Here is a 19,770-nt window from a genome sequence, read left to right as displayed (position 1 = left end):
GAAGTGATAAATATTACATCTATCTTTTTTGAGAGAAAAATCAACATTTGTCCTCTTATGCAAATATACTGATCTGTAATGGTCTTTATACGCAGTGGAAAATGAAAGATCAGTCAAAGTGAGCCTCCTGGCGGCTGACTGTAGAGTGGTGTGGTTGTGAGAAGCACATCGCACATTGTGTTGCCATGCCTAGTAAAAGTGCTATATACATAAACCTGCTGTGCCTTTGCTTAAAATCCAGTTTATTTGGTCAAAGTAGAAAAAAGAACATCTGTCAAAGCCATGTACTGTATGCACGGAGAAATATTCATCACTACATACGGTACAGCCGTACAAAATAACACTTTAAACCAAAAGTCCAACATGAGTACTTTTATAAACTGACAAATGAAGATTAACTTCAATGAGTTCCTCAGGCCTCGTCTATTTGAACTGATTGTCAATGAGGGTGCCTTTCATTTTTGCTCTCTTGGCCTCCAGCTCGGCCAGCTCCTGCAGCCTCCTCTTGCTCATGCCCTTTCTCTCCAGCTGCTTCTCAATCACTTTGGCGTTCTGCGCGTACGAGTCGGCCACCTCCCTGGCCTCGATTTCCTCCTCCTCCTCGTCGATCGTAGACACCGTGACGGAGCTGAACTTGCCCATGTCTTTGGTTCGCTTCGTCATCATCACGCGGACCTTCTTGGGCGCTTCGGGCTGCTTTTGACTGTACACGCTGGTGTTTCCGATCCCCTGTCCAAATTTGACCACCGCTCCTTCCACAACGAAGGTGGCTTGAGTGTTCTTCTCCTGGTGCTGGTAGAAGAGGAGCAGGCCGCACTTGCCGCACTTTTTGCGGTATTGCCTCTCGATGCCCTCATCTCTCTTGATGTACGTGTTCTCGTCCTGCTCCACGTTGCAGAATTTGTGCGCGTGTTTGATGGCGTCGATCACCCGGGCTCGGTCTCGAGGCCTCATGGGGAGTTTCTCCAGCTGGCAGTCCAGGACCAGCACCATCTGGCCACACAGACAGTAGTAAACATGAAGGGGCTTCTCTCCGTCGTCGTACTCCTCTCGGTCACGCGTGTCCGAGCACACAACACTTCTAGACACGACCTTCGGCATGTTTACTTTTCAAGTAAAATATTTTACGCCGATATTGCGTTATTGCTTAGACGCCACCGTATTCAATCGAAAGTAAACGTTCATGGCTAACGTAATACTCCACTTCCGGTTTTAAAAAAAAACACTTCTGTTGTGCTCTACCGTATTGTGTCCTACGGGGAACGAAAGTCGCACAATCCAAGAGTTCCGGTATTAGACAAGGTCGAAAAATAAATCCTCCTGATTATTGTTGTTTCAATTTTTTTGTTTCAGTTGCACATTTTCGACGTTTCAATAACATTTAATGATTTTTAAGTGGTGTACAAACCCACCCATTCTCAGGCCTAAATAACTTATTCTCCCATCCACTTCCCATCAAAGTCAACAAATTCCATATTTATCAGATGACCGTCAGTTTCCCAATCTTTACTGACCGAAGGCACACATTTTACCTTTGAAAAAAGAATCCACAAAATATGTCACTTTTCACAAGTGAATCAAACACCGGTGAGTTATGTTAAAATATGTATTTAATAGTCCCCTGTAATGGTTTGATTTTTAACTAATTTAATCACCCATTTTCTATACTATTTTTGTTAGTCAGGAGGTCACATGTATGATGTTGGAGCCTGTATCACAGCTGACTAAGCAATTGTGTCATGAATTGACATGCTAAGTGACACAAATTTACTTCTGTGAGATGTAGCCAATTATGGATTTTGGGAAACTACTGTTTTATTGGAGCAATGAAGCTCTTTGTACAATTTTTTTTTAGAAATGCACACCTTACCGTTTTGCAAATTTCAGTTCTGGTTTGAAAAATGTACAAAAGCAACTTAGAAAATCTATGTGATTTGGATAATTTCTTTCTGCACACTGGTGAGGAATCACTGAATTAAAAGATTTATCTTGATCAATTATCCTGAACACAAGTTCAGTTGGAAGTTTTCATCCCCAGAAGCTAAATGGAAAGAAAATGGGCATAATTAACAAGTTGTCTTTCAAAGGAGTTACAAATCTCTGGTTCTATAACCAGTATCATTCTACACTTCAAAAGACCTTTCAGATTAAAGAGAACACTTTTGGTCAGCTGCCTTTAAAGAGGATATGACTAATTTGGTACAAACTATGCATTTAGAATAAGCTTTTTGGATAAAAGTGGTTAAAAGAGAGTTTCCTTAAAGCTTGCCAAATTAAATCCACATGGATTTTGACTGATTTACAGTGTCTGTACATTAATTCTAAGCCCCTCCACTTCCACAAAGTACTTTTAGGGTCAAACATATCAGAAACTGCAACGATGTGTGATACTTTTATGGCCCTACCGGTTAATTATTTTGTGGGGAAAATACCCAAACCACTAAGACAAACAAAGATTCACATTAATTTAAACCTTTATTTCAGTAACGAACAGATGAAAAATGCGTTAAAGACATGGCAGGTGCAATTGGTGAATCAAACGAAGGTGCATTCATTGATGAAAGGCCAGATGAGGTCAGGAGCACATCACTGACAGCAGCTAGTATCACATGTCTTCCCTTTGCACACGCAGCCTGATGCACATTTGCTGCACCCTGCTGGACAGCAAGAGCAACAACCTGCGCAACATTAAAAAAAAAAAAATACAAGTTATATTTATAAAGAAAAATCCTCGAATTACACTTAATCATGACAAGATAAGTAGGCTACTTTTAACTCCGTTGTGCGGGACATTCACGCTATTTCAGATCCACGTGTGAATCAATACTACTAAAACAGTAAGAATAAAACACATTTAAATATAACCACTAAGCATTTACTCAAGGTAGTTGAGATATTACTCACTCTTCTTGCAAGTGGTGCAGGAGCAATTCGTGCAAGCACAGGATCCAGCGCATTTGCAGGTTCCAGCTGAACACACAAAAAGAAAAACCCACAAGGTCAGACTTAAAATAAACCATGGGCTACAAATGCGCCTCAGAATTGATATTTCTTAGATTATACTCACTCTTTGAGCATTCGCAAGGGTCCATGGCGTATGCTGGTCGGTTGCTTCAAGTTTCTCTGAGAGATTGGCAGGTGTTAATCTGGTCTCGTCTGAGTCGACTCGTGGATGGAGGGGAACGGAAAGAAGCTGCGTTTTTATAGGGTCCAGTGAACAACAGAGCCGTGTGCAAAATGCTTTGGACAAACAATTACAAAGAGTTTGTGCACACGACCGTTTTTTGATGAGCAATGAGCAGAGATTGAACCTACTACAATGTGTGCAGCCCTGAATATTACATAAGCACATTTCCTCCCTAGGGCCATTAAAAGGTGAATGGCCGTTTATTTGGAAAAGAAAACCTAATATTTAGCGTGGGTATTTAGATGAATTCACAATAAAGGTACTGATTATATGAATTTCGTCATTAATTGGTGTGAAATGAGAAAGACCACACAAATGTATGTATTTATTTATTTATTGAATAGGGACAATGCACATGCACAGTAATAAACATCAGTATAAAAACAAATGTAAATATGCCGGATTATAGCTGCAAAGATAGTTTTCGTTTGTAGTTCCCAGACAGGCATAAGAAAGAAAATATACATATAAATTCATATATGTAAATACGTAAGAAAGAAAATGTAACACAACAATTGTCAGATGACTAGTTTGTTTTCAGCCATATAATTACTTGAAAAAAAGAATGAAAAGAAAAAAAGGATTTTTTTCCAATCTGGGGCATTTCAAATGATTTTTTTCGGTTTTGTATCGTCGTAACGCCGAGCTGCACACGGCACCTCCCATTTGCACACAGCTTCCTCAAGGCGCACGTGAGCGAGTCAATAGAATTGTGCAGTAAGAGATGTTGCCTTCATGGACCGTGTGCAGTGGGAAACTAACACATTTGTGCACTCACCGCTTACCCAATGCAACTTGGAAAAACAAAAACTCCGTCACTGAAACTTAATCGGAAATGAATCGCAAATGTTTCTCACACATAAATCAGCGTATTTATTTTTCTAATGCGTGTGGGGATTATGTCTTTGAAGTTATTTCACTGCGGATGAAACATAAAACAGAATTTCTTTCAAGTCTTTTGTCCTTTGTGACAAGAACTTTCCTTCCGTTTTGCACTCGCTACAGATTTTGTTTGCTCTTTGCCAATAATGTCAAGTCATGCTTACTATGCTCATACAGGAAACGCACCAATGATTCCTATATAGATTTCCTAAACATATCCTGATTCCATTGAGTAAATACCATTCATATTTTAATCATGGCTGAAGCTCATCAAATAATTGATTAAATGATTTTGTGTGTGATTTACTGTACGCCGACTGTGGTTGCAAGGGTGTTTTTATTGAGTTAAGTAATTGGTTATCCAATTCTAATTAAATGTATATAACACTGTTTTGTTATAAAATAACTCATTCACAAAATTTTATTTAACTTTAAGCTTTGCTATGGCAATCTTCAAATGACCTGGGCCCCTGTCTGTTTTAAATGTCAAATATGACACTTATAGTGGCATACAGCCTCTAGAGGGAGACATCCAGTCATCTGATGCAGGCAACTTATCATGACAGTGCATAAAAATGGCCCAAATGTGAATTAATGCCAATTTTTACAGTTCCCTGCATCACCTAAAAAGAATATGATATACTGTTAGTGACACTGTAAAATTGCACATTTTCAAACACCTTCGGAACCGCTTTTTCATCACAAAGGCCCCATGTTTAAACAAAGTTTTAGTTTTTATTTATTCATTTGCTTTTTTTAAAAGCTTTAATTCCCTGCTAGTTAATTTTGTCTCAAAATAGCTACACAATACAGAAAAGAGTATACAAAAGGCATACATGATGAAATTGGATCCTCCAGCTCCAATATGCGAACATACAGTCAGTTTGTGTGTTGTGTGTTGTTACTGTGTGTATTTCAAATGTTCCAATTTTAACCAATTTTAACTAATGGGCATAAGTTGGTTATGCCACTAGTTACAATGTGAAGATACAGCCAAATAGAGCAGACATTTGCATGCTAGGATCTTGTGTCAGCTCTGAAGTCTGTGAATGCATCCGACATAGTTGTGCCACATGTCTGCAGAAAATAAATCTACGAGAGGGTCAGCTCGTCCCACTTGAAATTTAGTGTGCGGAAAAAATAGATATTCAGACGATGGCATGAGATTTAATGTCACCAGTGTGTTGCTCAGATGGTGTGGTGAACTTAAAAGGCGGCAAAGGAGTTGTCTGTTTTCGGGGAAACTTTTCACAGCTGACCTCACTCCCAAAGCAGGTTAGTTCAGTGAAAAGTACACTTTGGGAATGTGTTCATGTGCATTTATTTAGTATGTATTTAAATTTGCAATTGCCACACTTGTGTCCTAAGAGAACCAATTTAACAATATTTCTATGGTATCAAATATTCCACCGTATCATTTCTGTACAATGCGGTTCTGTTTTTGATTGACTCTTAGCCGTGCCTAATATTTTGACTCGTACATCTCAAGTACTTATGCAACATTGTGTATTTGTGGTTGGCAAATTTGTCTCAATCAAAAGGTTCTGGATTCAAATCTCAGTTCTGATCTTCTTATATAGGTCTCATTAGTTGTATTGCAACCCCAAAAATAAACATGAGAACTTCTCTGACATTGTCATACAGTTTTTGCACTGGATTTCAGTGGTCCCAGATCTGTATGTTAATATAGTCCACAGGCTGTCATTAGCTGTGTCATGATAGATGACAGCATTGCATATTGTTATTTCTCCACAGATATACCGTGGCATGGATCATGTGTTAAAAGTTGCAGACCGTTATGTCTTCACTCCATATGTTTACCCAGCCTGGTGGCCCGAGGATGGGGCTCTGCGCCAACTCATCAGCCTGAGCCTGTTGACCAACTTTGGAGCACAAACAGTTTACATGATTTTTGGTGCACTGAATTTCTACTTTGTCTTTGACCACAGGCTCATGAAACATCCGCAGTTCATTGAGGTGGGCTGTTTAATAGATCAAATCTTACATGAACATTTTGTAACAATGTGAGCTTTTATGTAATAATGCTGAGATGAACCAACATCAAAATACATTGCTGTATGATGAAGAAATTCTGAATTCCTTTCTTAAATTGGTTTTAAACGGGAACAAATTATACAGTAGATTACGGGGCCCACAATATAATGAGTTTATACGTTCAATATAATTGATAAATCTGCATATTTAAAAAAAAAAAGTTATCTTATTTGTCTACATTACCCAAAATATTACAAAGAAATCTCGGTTCAATCAAGTGCATTTCTACACCACAACAACCACAATAAATGATAAATGTTGGTTTATATCATAAATGGAGCTTTTTTTATATACTCTCTAGATCTCCTTACATTGTGAAAGTGTACCTAATATTGTGGCTGGTTGGTGCAGTTCCAAAACATACAGATTAAATAAATAAGTGACTACATACTCTTTATGATTAATCTTTTGTTCAACGATAGAACCAGATAAGTGAAGAGATCCAACTTGCAACTTCTTCCCTCTTCTGGATGAGCTTTCCCACAGTGCTAATTTTCTTCCTGGAGATCAGGGGTCACAGCAAACTTTTTGATGATGTCAGTGAATCTCCTCAGGGTGAGAGCCATTTTACAAAGAGGCACATTTATTCAAATATTTCTAAAATGTGTTCCATAACTACAAGCTTTTTTCTGCTAGGCTGGCCGGGGGTGTTCCTGAGCATTGCTGGATTCTTGTTCTTCACGGACATGTGTATCTACTGGATACACCGCTCCATGCATCACAGGAGGATCTACAAGGCAAGTTAAAGCACATCAATGCCAAAATGATATTTAAGGAGTCAAGAATAACTTGGATACGTTTCAGATATTCAGCCAGATTTCAATAACCACTAGCAGAGAAGTCCAGTTGCAATTAATTCAATGTTTTAAGGAGGAAATGACTTGGATGAATGAGAATATCCAAATTAGGTTTGTTGACCGAGTCGTTGGTTGCATCATTATATACTGTACCTCTGTCAAGTATTGTGTTGATTGCTGTTTGTTGGTTAACGGAACAAAGCAGAAACCGGCACAACTGGCTTCTGTGAGTAACTATGTGGTGGGGTGACACAAGTTCCAAGAATGTACCTGTTTTGGTTGAAAATAAGATTAGTAAAGGGTAAAGATGAAGTGTTTTTGCTTGATTTTGCTATTTACAGTTTATCTACAAAGTGTATAAATCCAAAAACGTCCGAATGTCAGTTTTATGTGATATGAAAACTGAGACCAATAGAAAAAAATATTTTAAAAAAATGTTCACGGTTCATGTCACCTATACCGTGTACAAAACTAGTCTATTGAGTCTAAAATTTTTAAAAAATTTAAAATGATTACTCGCCACAATTTGATGTGACACATTTACGGTTCAACCATTTTTATATATGCTGGGTTTTGGAATTTGATGCAAGTTTAGAAAATTTCCCCGACTGCCTGGATTAAGAAAATGAACAAAATCGACTTGTATTTTCTACTCCCTTCAGTACTTACATAAACAGCATCATTTATTCAAGATCCCCTCACCATTTGCAAGCCATGCTTTCCACCCAATTGATGGCTTCCTGCAGAGTTTACCCTACCACGTATACCCTTTCATCTTCCCGCTCCACAAGGTGATCATCTAAAGTCCCAATGATTGTCACACACACAACTGGTGACGATAGTACTTTCATTCTTTTACATTCTGTGGCTCTACAGTATTTTTGGCATGTTGTGTATTTCAGGCCGTCTACCTGTCCCTCTTCATCTTTGTCAACATCTGGACCATCTCCATTCATGACGGCGACTACCGCATCCCCGGCCCCTTAATACACATTATAAATGGCGCCGCCCACCACGTAGATCATCATCTCTTCTTTAACTATAACTATGGACAATACTTTACTCTCTGGGATCGTTTGGGAGGCTCCTACAAATACCCTTCGGTCCTCCAAGGGAGAGGATGACGTGACCGCATTGGCAAGCTTGCAGCAGACACAGCATTGACGCTATGATGGGGCAGTGACATCTTTTTTTTTTTTCAAGTGTATCAAATGAAAGCACCATTGCAGTGGATTTGTAATGATTTAATTGTTTCAAAGACGCTAAGATAAAAGGAGGACATCTGTTCACATGCTAACGTAGCCTCGTAAACTGCGTGGGGCTGATTTAAAAAATTGTGAAGTGCAGATTTGTACAAGTGAAAGCAGAATGTGACAAGAGCTGACACAAATGCGTTTGAAAGGACTGCTCCCGAGTAGGAACGCTAGAAACCTCTAACAGGTAATCATGAGGGTTGTAAACCATTATGTGCTACTAAGATGAGCAGACTAAAACACACAAACAAGGCAAAACTGTGTTTTACAGTTCCATGGAGTGGTGATTCAATTCCCAGCATTTGGAGTGTTTTCATGGAGGCTCTGCAGGGAAAGGTCTGTCCACTTCATCTCTTGTTCCTTCACGGACTCTGTGGATCCGCCATTGTCCTGCTCAGCCTCAGGGAGTTCACCCTGAAAGATAGCAAACACAACATGATGAGATTACTCTCATCAAATTACTGTTGGTGATTGAGGGGCTCCCTCCGGGCAGCCTCTGCACGATCCAAACACATGTGATGCAAGATTTCACCACTGTCAGGGAAACATTTAGGGAAAGACACACAATCAAAGTATACAACATACAACTGTAAGTATAAAACCAAGTACTTTTAAGTCTGACTTCCTCCAAATCCAGGACTGCTCCAAATACATTAACAGAACCGTGGAGTGTCTCGTAACGTCTGTACTTTTTCCCTCCACGTCTAAAACGCAATTAATGTTTGAAAACCGAACACTTCTCTTGGGAAATTTGAGATTTATCTTAACACTTTTTAACAAATGGTCGTCAATATCATGCAAGCACAAAATTACCAGTGGAATTGTGACATCTTCATAGGGCAGTCTGTCTTCCCTCCAGGCGTCATCGGTGAGATCCAAAACTCGACCGTCTCGTTGGATTTCACTGTCCATACTCCGGACAAGACCCACTTTGTACGCTACGACAAATCTGTACTATATTTTTGTGTGTAGCACGAACGGAACAAATACAAGAGTTCGAAATCAAAACGTACGTGGATTGTTTTCAGTCTTTTCAGAATGGCGCGTTTATTCAAACGTCATACACCGACGCGTGGAGATGACGCAAAATGACGCATCATTTTTATTTTACAACTACACTTTTAAACGTTTCAACTTTCAACCATTACACACACATTACAAAGTTTGGTTAATACCACCGTAGTATCTTAAGCACATCGAAGGCTTCGATTTGTGCCGCCTGCAAAACATCGCCTGTGTTTAATGGTCGCTATGGAAACTCGACAAGACTGCGAACAAGCAAAGAAAGACGACGCGTGTTTGGAGGATTCGCTCTTAAACGGTACCTTTGTAAAATTGATTTTTCTTTTGGTTCATCTCTGGAAGCAACTATAGTCAAGTATACTTGAGTCCTTAACTAACTAGTAATGCACAGATGACTGATATTGTAGTTTGATTATTTTGCTCTTATTATAATTATTGAACTGTAAATATTAATTACATACTGTTTAAAAATCTCAAGTAGATCAATCTGAAAGATTTAAATGATTTGTTGAGAAGAAAACGTTTTTTTTCCTTCATAAATCGTATACAGAAGAATCGAAGGAAATTCATCAATTTACCCCCCCCCCCCCATTGCAATGAAAAAGACTAGGTAACTTGATAATTAGTGTGAGTAAAGGATTAAAGAAACGACAACATTAAGTAACCTCTGTAATTACGTTTTTACTGTGGTTTAGTGGCTAAAGTAAATAAGCAAAATTAATGATTACAACCTGCTCTAATCATAATCGTAATGATAATAGTGACATGTTGGTGTATTGCATAGTAACACATTTATACCTCTGGTATTTGGAGAACAGTAGAACTACATGAAATTGTCTTCATTCTCTGTATTCTTTTCAATTTTAACAAAGTTTTTTTTTTTTTTTCCAGCGGGTGCTTCAGCGATGTCTGACCCGGCCAAAGAGCAGCCAGAAAAAACACAAGCATGCGTCAACTTTGGAAACCCAGTTTTCACTTGCACCACCACACCATCTTTTAAAGGTGTAACTCGATCGCGGTGGTCTCAACGTCAGAACCCCCTGTACAGGACCACCTCCGCTGACTACGGCCTGTATCCTCCCACCGCTGAAACTACACCGTGTACATACCATCCTAAATCACAGAAATTCACCAATCTCCTGGGCAAGACTGGAATGTACCGTGACGATTGCTTCAACACGACCCTTGACCGCAGCAGAGTCTGTGACTGTCCGAATTTACAACACACTATCTGAAAACGCATGTAATCACAATAACGCTACGCTTTATATACCATAAAATTATTGAGTTTGAAGAAAACATCTGGCATCAATTGTGAAAATGAGTATGTTATCTGATCAGAATACAAGGCTTGCATACAAGTGTCACATTCTGTTTATTAGCCATTAATTTCCATGCATATTGTGGTTGTGTACAAGTAAAACAGTTTGGAATAAAATATTGGTTGCATTCAAAGGGACTGCAATGGTGTTGTAATGGGTTGCCCGTTCCCAGTTGTCCTATTCCAGCACCATGACCATGTGTCGATAAAAAACAGATTAAGATTTAAAAAGTATGTCAGGGTGGTAGAGGGGAAGATGCATTTCAGTTTGGTGACAGCTGTTTTGTTTGTTTAATTACTATTTTATTATATTTCATAAAAAAATATTGGTTTTTAATAAGGTGTTGCACATCATATTTATATATGGACAAAATATTGCAGAAAGTGGGATTGATATAATTTAAAAATATTGTGTGTTTGTGCGTGCGCGTTGTTTGTTTTAATGTACAGCGCCTCGGAATCATCTCTGTATCCCGTCTGATGAGAGTGATGGTGAGTCTGATGCTAGCTGCCTACGCTACGGAACTTAGCATGGAGCTTGCTAGTCAGCAGTCCCGTTTAGCGTCTTCCTAATGTGCCTAACATATGAAGGTAGTGGCAGTCGAGAATGGCGTGTTGATGAATACGAGGGCGTTGGGTAAATATACTCTTTTTATTACCTTCGCTGGCTGCAGAAGCACTACGCCTAGTTGACTGCATCTTGTGTTTGCTAACTCGTGCAGTTTGACAGTCATGGTTGCTGAGCTGTCTGTCGTCTAGCAGCTGGTTAGCCACTGCCTAGCTAGAAACCTATTTTGGCCACGTTTCGGCGTACGGAGACGTGAGTTTATATGTAAATGAAATTCAAATCATAAGCGACGCTGTAGTAACGACTTTTTAGACTTGTAGTTTTATTTAGAGCTGCCATTGCTAGAACTGTTGCTTAGTGGGTGGCTAGCAAGCTAACACGCTAACTGTCTGTTTTAGTTGCCGGGACGAGCCCCCAGCTGGAAATTAAGCAGACTTATGTGAATCAACAGACCGTATTGGTAAATGGCATGTTATCTGTTGCTGGTTTTCACAGTCTGACCTTAAATTTGTCAAAGACTTACCTCAATTATATTTTGTGTAGGTCCTGCCCAATTGTTTTTGGGTCCCTTGGTTTTCCAAAGTTGTGTGAGACCAGGAGAACCTCTAAATCAGAACTCTGTGATGCTGATGATGATTAAAGAATTCATCACATCACCTGATCCTTCTTGGTCTACGAACCCAGTTGTGTGTTGTTAAACATATGTCCAAATCCCTGCTTGGAGTCATGATGATCCTCTGGGCCAGTCCAACCCTGCCCCTTGGGACAAGAACCCCCCATTACCAAGTTCATCAAATGATATGATAGTAGCTACCTGGATCAGTTTCTGTGCCTGCAGGAGCCTTGCACAGGTTCTGCTCTTCCTTTCCTCCACAAACACCTTTCCTTCCCCGTGGGAGACCCTCGCCTTTGTGCTTGCTGGCCCTGTAACCATGGGTAATAGCTGCGTGTGCCGGGAGGACAGCGATGCAGAGGACCAACACCACGGGACATCGAGGGCATCTCGAGGACAAGTCAGGCGCGCAGATGGTACGGGCACAGCGGTTGATGCGGGAGAGTCTCGTAGCGGTCGCCCAAGAGACCCGGTCAGACCCCCGCGCAGGGGGCGCGGCCCCCATGAGCCACGACGGAAGAAGCAGAATGTAGATGGCCTGGTGCTGGACACGCTGGCTGTCATCAGGACCCTTGTAGACAAGTAAATAAGCCGTATCACTGCCTCTAATGACAATTATTAATTAAAGACAAGCAAGCCTTATAGACTAAAATACTTTTTAACCCTCCTCCCCAAAATGTGAATCAATTGCAAACCTTTCATTTTTTTTCAGTTCACAATAATGTGGCTCTAATGTGAAGTGAGTGTGTACACTGTATACAGATAGCCTACTTTCCTCACGAACGATAAAGTTCCCACCAATTTGTAAATTAGTAACTCATTTGAATTAAACAAGTAGCAGCAAAAAATTCCAGCCAAATCAAGCACTTGCTCCTCAATGAAATAGGGAATGTTAAATATTTGCTAAAAAACTGGTCTGGCTAATAATTAAACAAATGAAATTATTTCAGGTCATGCCGTTTTCTTAGCAATTGTTACGCACAGACTGCTTTCACATTCTAAAACAGATTTTTGTGTGTTTTCACCAGTGATCAAGAACCACCTTATTCCATGATCACTTTACACGAGATGGCAGAGACAGGTAAGAAAATTTACAATAGGCATAAATCAAGTGTCGGCTGACATATGATCGGTCTCAATCATTCATCTGGTACGAATATTTCTCCCTGTTCTACTTCGCTTCATATAGTGAAATTAAGCAAATGATAAATAATGTAGTTATTTAACAGTAATGAAGATGCCATGTCCATGTCTGATATGTTACGTTTCTGTGGTTTTCTGTGAGGGAAAACCATTTGACCTATACACTGCGTTCCCAAATATAATGCAAATGTGATTTTCCTAAATAATCAGTAAGCCATTATCATTTTCAAGTCATCGCAATGACAGTACAAGTCAGATGTTATTGCACAAACCTCCCAATGATGAAACGAAAACGCAATGTTCCGAACTGTTAGGCGCAACGGTTTCAAAACATTTCATCGTCACAAACAATCGAAAATAATTATTTTTGAATCAGAAGCATAAGCAGGTAATATTGACTGAAATTAAAGAGCACGTGTGAAGTGAGTTGAGAAATTGCTAAATGCAATCTAGTTAGGTCATCAGTAAACAAATAAAACATTATACAATTATTAAAGCATGAAAAAAATAATTTTGTTGTAGTTTAATTGTGCTATACAATCAAGTTACAAGTTCAAGATTAAAGTGATTCAGTATTTGACTCACCTGATGTGAACGCTTCACGACCGGTAATTGCCACTGTAAGAATAATCCCTCTCCTGTGCCATGTTCTTGGCTTTTTTATGACCGCTATCCATTTACAACGCTCTCATTTTGATCATCTGTAGAGTGTTGGTCACTTCTTTGGTCCCGTTTGCTGTCACACCCTGGTTTGTCGACCATCCTCAAAGTCATGCTTTTATTCAAAGGAGCGACATGTTTCCTCCAAAGGAGCTTTACTTATGTCTGGTGCACTGCATTGTGGGATACGTGACATCAATGTCTGGATCCCATTGTACTCCTACTGAGCCACTTGATTGAACAGTAAATGCAAGTACTAAAAGTGGCCTGATAATGCAGTGGTTGAGTTGTAGAAGACCAGAAAATCGCCATGTTCTAGTTCCAGCAAAGTGCATTTGAGGAACGTACAGGAGTGTGTGTACATGCTGTAGAAATTTGTTATATCTATTTGTACTTTTTTTATACTTGGTTTTCTATTATTTTACCTTGTTTGTCCTGTTGTCGTCGGGGAGATGCACTGGAGCAACTTAGATTGCGCTTTTTTTACTTAGTTCCTATATAAAGGGAGCCAAGTCCCTAAATCAGGCCTTTGGTTTATTAGGAGCACAAAAACTATGATTTAGTATACTGCGACACCTCTGCGCTGAAGCTCAAGTTGCATCTTGTCTTTCGTGTCTCTTAGATGACGGCTGGTTGGAAGTTGTCCAGTCTCTGATTCGAGTGATACCATTAGATGACCCACTTGGCCCTGCAGTCATCACCCTACTATTGGATGAGTGTCCCTTGCCCACGAAGGTGAAATGTGTAGTGAATTTACTAAAACCTTTTTCTCACTACATAGAATTTAGGAGGGGAACAAAGTAAATTACTCAACTCTAAAACCTACATGAATGAAATCAATTTTTTGTCATTGTTGATACGTGTATTAAATTTCGTTGTGCATTTGACGATGCTAAAAAGACTTTCTAAGTGCCATCTTTATTAACTTGGCTATCTTTGAGTAAGCGACCGGTGTTGTTGTCTTTAGGATGCTCTCCAGAAACTGTCGGACATGCTGAGTCTAAGTGCGGCTGTGGCCCAACAGGACGCTTTGACTCCCGCCAAACACAGAAACACCACAGCTGTCCTCGGATGCTTGGCTGAGAAACTGGCTGGTACAGTGACACCCTTCAATATTTGCGTTGTCGTTTCACACTGACCCGATTATCCTGCTAATTTTGTGTCTTCTACCCTAAGGACCAGCCAGTATTGGACTCTTGAGCCCTGGAACTCTCGAATACCTTCTGGAGAGCATGGTGAGCATTGTCGGGATAAAAAAGAGGCATACTTTGAATAAAAGTATTTTGCTTTTAGAAGACCATGATAATGGATGAAGAATAAATCAGCCCCTGAACTATTCTTGCTTCTGCAATTACACTTATTCGAAGTTCTTGGATCCCTTTAAGTTTCTCTCTGCTAAACAAATCTTTCACTGGAGAAAAACCTGCTGTAGCTAAAGCCAACAAAAAAAAAACCTCCTAACTTTCCATCACATCGTGACTGATTGCTCATGTGGAATTTGGCGAGGTAATGTAAGAACATTCAAATGAATGACGAGTTCATGTGTCTTCTACCCCAAGAGCTCTGAAGCGCATCCCACTGTCATGCTGTTTGCGCTGATTGCCTTGGAGAAGTTCTCTCAAACCAGTAAGTTCATTCATTAACTCCCTGAGGAGATTCCCTGACAATGAGTTGGAAAAAAAAAAGCAATGCGTCTGTCACCCTCAGGTGAAAACAAGATGACAGTATCCGAGTCTTGTATAAGCAAGAGGCTGGCTGTGTTGGAGTTGTGGGCAGAGCACACGGACTACCTGAAGAGGCAGGTCGGATTCTGCTCGCAGTGGAGCTTGGACAACCTGTGTGAGTTGGCCTGCGTATTCCACATTGATTTTGCGTGGTTGAGCTGTTAAGAGAATGCCGAGCTGATCCTCTTTCCCTTCCAGTCCTGAAAGAAGGCCGTCAATTCACTTACGAAAAGGTCAACCTCGCCCATATCAACGCCATGCTCAACAGCAATGATGTCAGCGAGTACCTCAAGATCTCCCCCAGTGGATTAGAGGTCAGTTTGACTAAAGTTAGCTTCAATGGTTTATAGTTAAGTAGATGGGGAAAAAAATTAATTTGTAAAATTGTATTTCCACTGATGTATATTTTATATATATATATATATATATATATATATATATATATATATATATATATATATATATATATATATATATATATATATATATATATATATATATATATATTATATAAAACTACCTGCATCGGTCTAGAAAAATCCATATTGGTTGAGCCCTGATAAATAAAATGCATTTTTGCACCCAAACCCCAAAATACAATCCTTTCCTCTCCAGATTTGTAGCAATGATGGATGAAACACAGCACAAATGTCACATTCCTTTTTTTTTTTTCCTCACCACAGGCCCGGTGCGATGCATCATCCTTTGAGAGTGTGCGTTGTACGTTCTGCGTGGATTCGGGCGTATGGTACTATGAGGTGATAGTCATCACATCAGGCGTGATGCAGATAGGATGGGCCACCAAGGACAGCAAGTTCCTCAACCATGTAATCATTCCGTCTCCCGGCTGGCCCGCTATTTCTCGCCCCGTCTGTGCAACTGATTTTACCTGTCGCAGGAGGGCTACGGGATTGGCGATGATGAATACTCGTGCGCATATGATGGCTGCAGGCAGCTCATCTGGTACAATGCTCGCAGTAAACCTCACGCTCACCCCTGCTGGAAGGAGGGTACGACATGTTTTATATTCTTACAAATTGGCACGTAGCAAGATTAGTTGGAATAGTGTTTCTTAGTTGTGATCATGCTCTGATGATGGCCTATCTTCGTAGGAGATGCAATTGGCTTCCTGCTGGACCTGAGCAAGAAGCAGATGATCTTCTATCTAAATGGACATCAGCTTCCTCCAGAGAAACAAGTCTTCTCCTCTGCCACGTAAGTTCATACGTGATGGTTTCTTTTTCCTGTCTTGTTTAGGCTCTCCCAAATGATACCTCCCCATCTTTTTTTTTGGTCAGGTCCGGCTTCTTTGCAGCAGCCAGTTTCATGTCATACCAGCAGTGTGAGTTTAACTTTGGCGCCAAGCCTTTCCGCCACCCGCCCTCAATCAAGTTCAGCACCTTTAACGACTTTGCTTCGCTGCTACCAAGTGAAAAGATCATCCTACCAAGGTAAAATTAAGCTAAATGTGTTTTTTTTTCTTTGGACTGCTTTATACTGAAATTTCACAAAGCAACAACATAAGTATGATAGAAATACATGTTTTACCTACAAGTCGTTGCAGTTTTAATGGTGAGAGTCATGACAGGAAACTTCCTCATCACCATCATCATCAGTTGACACAGACAACATTTTCTGTTTTATCTAGACATCGGCGTCTGGCTTTACTGAAGCAAGTTAGCATCCGCGACAACTGCTGCACGCTGTGCTGTGACTTCATGGCTGACACAGAGCTGCGGCCCTGCGGACATGGGTATGCATACGCATTTTTAAAAGTTCTATATTTTGAAGCAACAGCGGCATATCATGCAGAGCGTTACATGAGACCACCTCGCATGACTCTTCAGCTGCTATATAAAAGGATGCTTCGATTTTTTTTATTATTTTTTTTGCCTTGGTTATTTTTACAATTTCCCATTCCCATTACATTGTAAAATAAAATGAAAATTACCCAAGATTCATCTGATAAATGATCTGATGACTCTTTTGATAAATCTTTTTAGCCAATATTTTCATTGTCTATTCTTTTTTCAGGGGGATGTGTATGCAGTGTGCCTTACAGTTAGAAACGTGTCCCCTTTGTCGCCAAGACATTCAGACTCGCGTCAGACTCGTTGCACATGTCTCCTGACACACTTCCCGTGAGGAGACAAGCACAAGCCGTACTGGCTCCTCCCGCTCCAAGCCCCTCCGGCCCAGACGGTTTGGAGGACGGTGCCGCAGTAAACGGACCAGAACTGCGCGTTCTGGTCAGAAGAGGTCTTGGTGGTGGGGTGATGATAGGAAAGAGAGGAGATGACCACAAGAGCAGAATTTCTAGGAGCTCCACACCTCCTCTTGTGTTCTTCTAAGCAGAAGCAAGATCCTCCTGAACTGTGTGCCTGCCTACCCTACAGGAGTGAGTCAAAACAAAGTAATCAAGATGACATCAGACGACTCCTCTGCAAAACATAGTTGGCGGACCGCTTCACAAATTACAATACCGCCCGTTTGGAGGCCATTGTTTTGATTCTGAAAGAACAGGGTAGACACAGTTACAAATACAGTACAGTGTTAACCTAAGGTACAGACAAATATGGGGTGTATTTGATTTTTATATTACTGGGTGTAAATCTGCATTGTAGCATTGTCTTTGTCTTTGCTCCATATTATATAAACATCCCTCAGTTAACAATGTCCCTCTCTGCGCTGATCCATGGCCCATGATATGAAATGTCCACAATTCTGGACAATTTGATGCATTAATGTCCGAAAACAGAAAACATGCAAGCCTCATTTAGTTTGCAACCGTGAATGTTAAATATCCAGTCTCACCTGAGGAATGACTACTGCCAATGTAAGCAACCTTCAATTGGATACGGTCATGAGTTCAAACAATCTGTTCCCTTATGCTTTATTTCAAGTATTAGATTGTTCGCTGTGGTCAATGTCAGTTAAGTACATTCAAAAGATGCTCCCAGATGGCTAACCTCGATAATGAACTTAAGCGGAACCAACTTAGTCTTTAGCTTGCTTAATTAGATTGAAACATAAATGTGGCATCGCTACAATGTCTTAATTACCTTTTAGAGGTGTAATGAAAAATAAAATCTAAAAACGGTCATTATGGCTTAACGGTAGTACAGTACATAATAAATCTGATTTGAGAAAAAAAATCGGCCATCTCTGGATCATCTTGTGCCTCTAACAAAAATCCACCACGCCTGAGGAAAAAACAATAACAAGGCTTGTGTTCTCTTGGTTCTCCAGAAAAGCACCTTATTGGGAATGGCACTTTATCAGTTTGACATTTTATTTATTGTGCTACTGTCAAGTCTTAATGACTTTTAACATTTTTTTTTTTTTTTTAATTGCCACTCCGCCTAAGATACAATTAAGACGTCTTTCCAACCACAAAAAAATGTGATGGGATTCAACAGAAAGACAATTGAAAAATTTGCAGGGAAGTTGCTGGACTGTTTTAGTGGTAAATTACTCTTAATACTAATGTGAAAGTATCCCCCAAGTGTTTGTGGAGAAAATTGTTTGGCATCTGTATGTTACTATCTATTTTTTATGCATTTTGCGATGAATCATGGCACGCTTAGTAAGTCTGATTGTTTACAAATCTTCCACAAATCTATCATCCTCGTTACAAGCAGTCGAGACCGCTTCAGACTGACCCTTTACATCAGATATCATGTTTTCTGGATGAATTTCGGCCCACCTTTATTTATTTGTTGACTTTGTTTTCAAGGGCGTTTTTCTTTCTGGGGCTTATCAATAGATGCGGTTCAATTGTTCATAAGATCAACACAGAAATGTATCCACCATATGCATGACTGTAAATCTATAAAACTAAGAGTATACTGGGAGGATTTTTGAAGATGACTTGAATTGCTCAGTGAGACAAGTGCTTGTCTAGTTACTCAGATAATTTGGAGCACCTTAAATGAGGACCCTAGAGAAATAATGAGTTGTATTCCTGGAGATGAAGTTCAGGATAAAATTGCGAAATATTTAGACAAATTAACCGAGGAATTTCGCCCCAGAATTCCCAAAGATGTGATTTATCAAAGAACTGTTGTATCCTCAATTGTGCTATTTGTAATAAATGTTTATGTGATGTTTGTGTGACAAAGTAGTCTTTCTCACATCCTGCCAAATCATTTGGTTTTCATTGGTTGTTTTGTTGAACTTTACAAATCTAAGTTATATTACTTAAATAACGCTGGCTGAATACCTGCTTTCACAATTTGGTAAATTTCATATTCTCACAAATCTACACTATTGGTCAATGTGTGTGTGCGTGTTGACAAATTATTGACTAAGTGTTAAATAATTTGCTGTCAATGCAATGCAATGGTGGACAAAAACATTGAATAGTGATTGTATTGTGTAATGCTCTTTTACATACTTCATATATTTAAAGAAAAAACTAATACTCATAGTAAAACTAATAAAAACCAAAATGAAACATTTTCAAAATAAATACAAAGTTTGAAGTAAAGAACTAAATAAAAAGTAGAGAAATAAGTAATTATGATGAAAAAAAATCCAAGTTA

General features: G+C 39.6%; 6 protein-coding genes and 1 long non-coding RNA gene across 11 annotated transcripts; 3 read left to right on the top strand and 4 right to left on the bottom strand.

The window, feature by feature from the left end:
• Positions 1-225: 225 nt before the first annotated feature.
• On the bottom strand, positions 226-1,254 carry steep1 (STING1 ER exit protein 1). The gene has a single exon (XM_088377747.1). The coding sequence runs from the start codon at positions 1,099-1,101 to the stop codon at positions 424-426; it is 678 nt and encodes a 225-aa protein (XP_088233873.1). The 5' UTR covers positions 1,102-1,254; the 3' UTR covers positions 226-423.
• A 1,202-nt stretch (positions 1,255-2,456) lies between these two features.
• mt2 (metallothionein 2) lies at positions 2,457-3,233 on the bottom strand. Its single transcript, XM_088377754.1, has 3 exons — positions 3,068-3,233; positions 2,905-2,970; positions 2,457-2,678 (listed from the first exon to the last, which is right to left on the bottom strand). The coding sequence occupies exons 1-3, from the start codon at positions 3,090-3,092 to the stop codon at positions 2,587-2,589; spliced, it is 183 nt and encodes a 60-aa protein (XP_088233880.1). The 5' UTR covers positions 3,093-3,233; the 3' UTR covers positions 2,457-2,586.
• Positions 3,234-5,003: 1,770 nt separating this feature from the next.
• LOC148396378 (lathosterol oxidase-like) lies at positions 5,004-9,153 on the top strand. The gene is made up of 6 exons (XM_088377746.1): positions 5,004-5,344; positions 5,825-6,046; positions 6,547-6,679; positions 6,761-6,861; positions 7,584-7,712; positions 7,824-9,153. Exons 1-6 carry the CDS (start codon positions 5,240-5,242, stop codon positions 8,043-8,045), a joined length of 912 nt encoding a protein of 303 aa, XP_088233872.1. The 5' UTR covers positions 5,004-5,239; the 3' UTR covers positions 8,046-9,153.
• LOC148396379 (uncharacterized) lies at positions 6,681-7,297 on the bottom strand. Its single transcript, XR_015858906.1, has 2 exons — positions 7,075-7,297; positions 6,681-6,854 (listed from the first exon to the last, which is right to left on the bottom strand). It is a non-coding gene; the product is annotated as an uncharacterized LOC148396379 (long non-coding RNA).
• On the bottom strand, positions 8,151-13,651 carry anapc13 (anaphase promoting complex subunit 13). 2 transcript variants are annotated; one of them, XR_015858905.1, is made up of 3 exons: positions 13,428-13,651; positions 11,610-12,270; positions 8,151-8,588 (listed from the first exon to the last, which is right to left on the bottom strand). XR_015858905.1 is itself a non-coding variant. In XM_088377753.1 (2 exons), the coding sequence occupies exons 1-2, from the start codon at positions 9,084-9,086 to the stop codon at positions 8,463-8,465; spliced, it is 225 nt and encodes a 74-aa protein (XP_088233879.1). In that variant the 5' UTR covers positions 9,087-9,263; the 3' UTR covers positions 8,151-8,462. The 2 variants fall into 2 exon arrangements, 1 of the variants encoding a protein (XP_088233879.1); XM_088377753.1 differs by lacking the exons at positions 11,610-12,270; positions 13,428-13,651 and adding an exon at positions 8,988-9,263.
• On the top strand, positions 9,280-10,652 carry pierce1 (piercer of microtubule wall 1). The gene is made up of 2 exons (XM_088377752.1): positions 9,280-9,495; positions 10,089-10,652. The coding sequence occupies exons 1-2, from the start codon at positions 9,417-9,419 to the stop codon at positions 10,430-10,432; spliced, it is 423 nt and encodes a 140-aa protein (XP_088233878.1). The 5' UTR covers positions 9,280-9,416; the 3' UTR covers positions 10,433-10,652.
• rspry1 (ring finger and SPRY domain containing 1) lies at positions 10,994-19,332 on the top strand. Of its 4 annotated transcripts, none has more exons than XM_088377741.1 (16): positions 10,994-11,155; positions 11,485-11,546; positions 11,630-12,281; positions 12,728-12,780; positions 14,125-14,237; positions 14,470-14,596; positions 14,679-14,737; positions 15,062-15,128; positions 15,210-15,341; positions 15,425-15,540; positions 15,910-16,053; positions 16,125-16,236; positions 16,339-16,441; positions 16,525-16,677; positions 16,875-16,979; positions 17,261-19,332. In XM_088377741.1, the coding sequence occupies exons 3-16, from the start codon at positions 11,887-11,889 to the stop codon at positions 17,355-17,357; spliced, it is 1,776 nt and encodes a 591-aa protein (XP_088233867.1). In that variant the 5' UTR covers positions 10,994-11,155; positions 11,485-11,546; positions 11,630-11,886; the 3' UTR covers positions 17,358-19,332. The 4 variants fall into 4 exon arrangements, with proteins under 4 accessions (XP_088233867.1, XP_088233869.1, XP_088233870.1 ...); XM_088377743.1 differs by having other exon boundaries at positions 11,008-11,338; XM_088377744.1 differs by lacking the exon at positions 11,485-11,546 and having other exon boundaries at positions 11,008-11,155.
• The last annotated feature ends 438 nt before the right edge of the window (positions 19,333-19,770 follow it).

Source organism: Syngnathus floridae, chromosome 6, assembly GCF_059516105.1.
Source record: "Syngnathus floridae isolate MCC-2025c chromosome 6, RoL_Sflo_1.0, whole genome shotgun sequence".
NCBI lineage: Eukaryota > Metazoa > Chordata > Actinopteri > Syngnathiformes > Syngnathidae > Syngnathus > Syngnathus floridae.
Note: the sequence above shows the minus strand (reverse complement) of the source record. Positions and strands in the feature narration are given on the sequence as shown.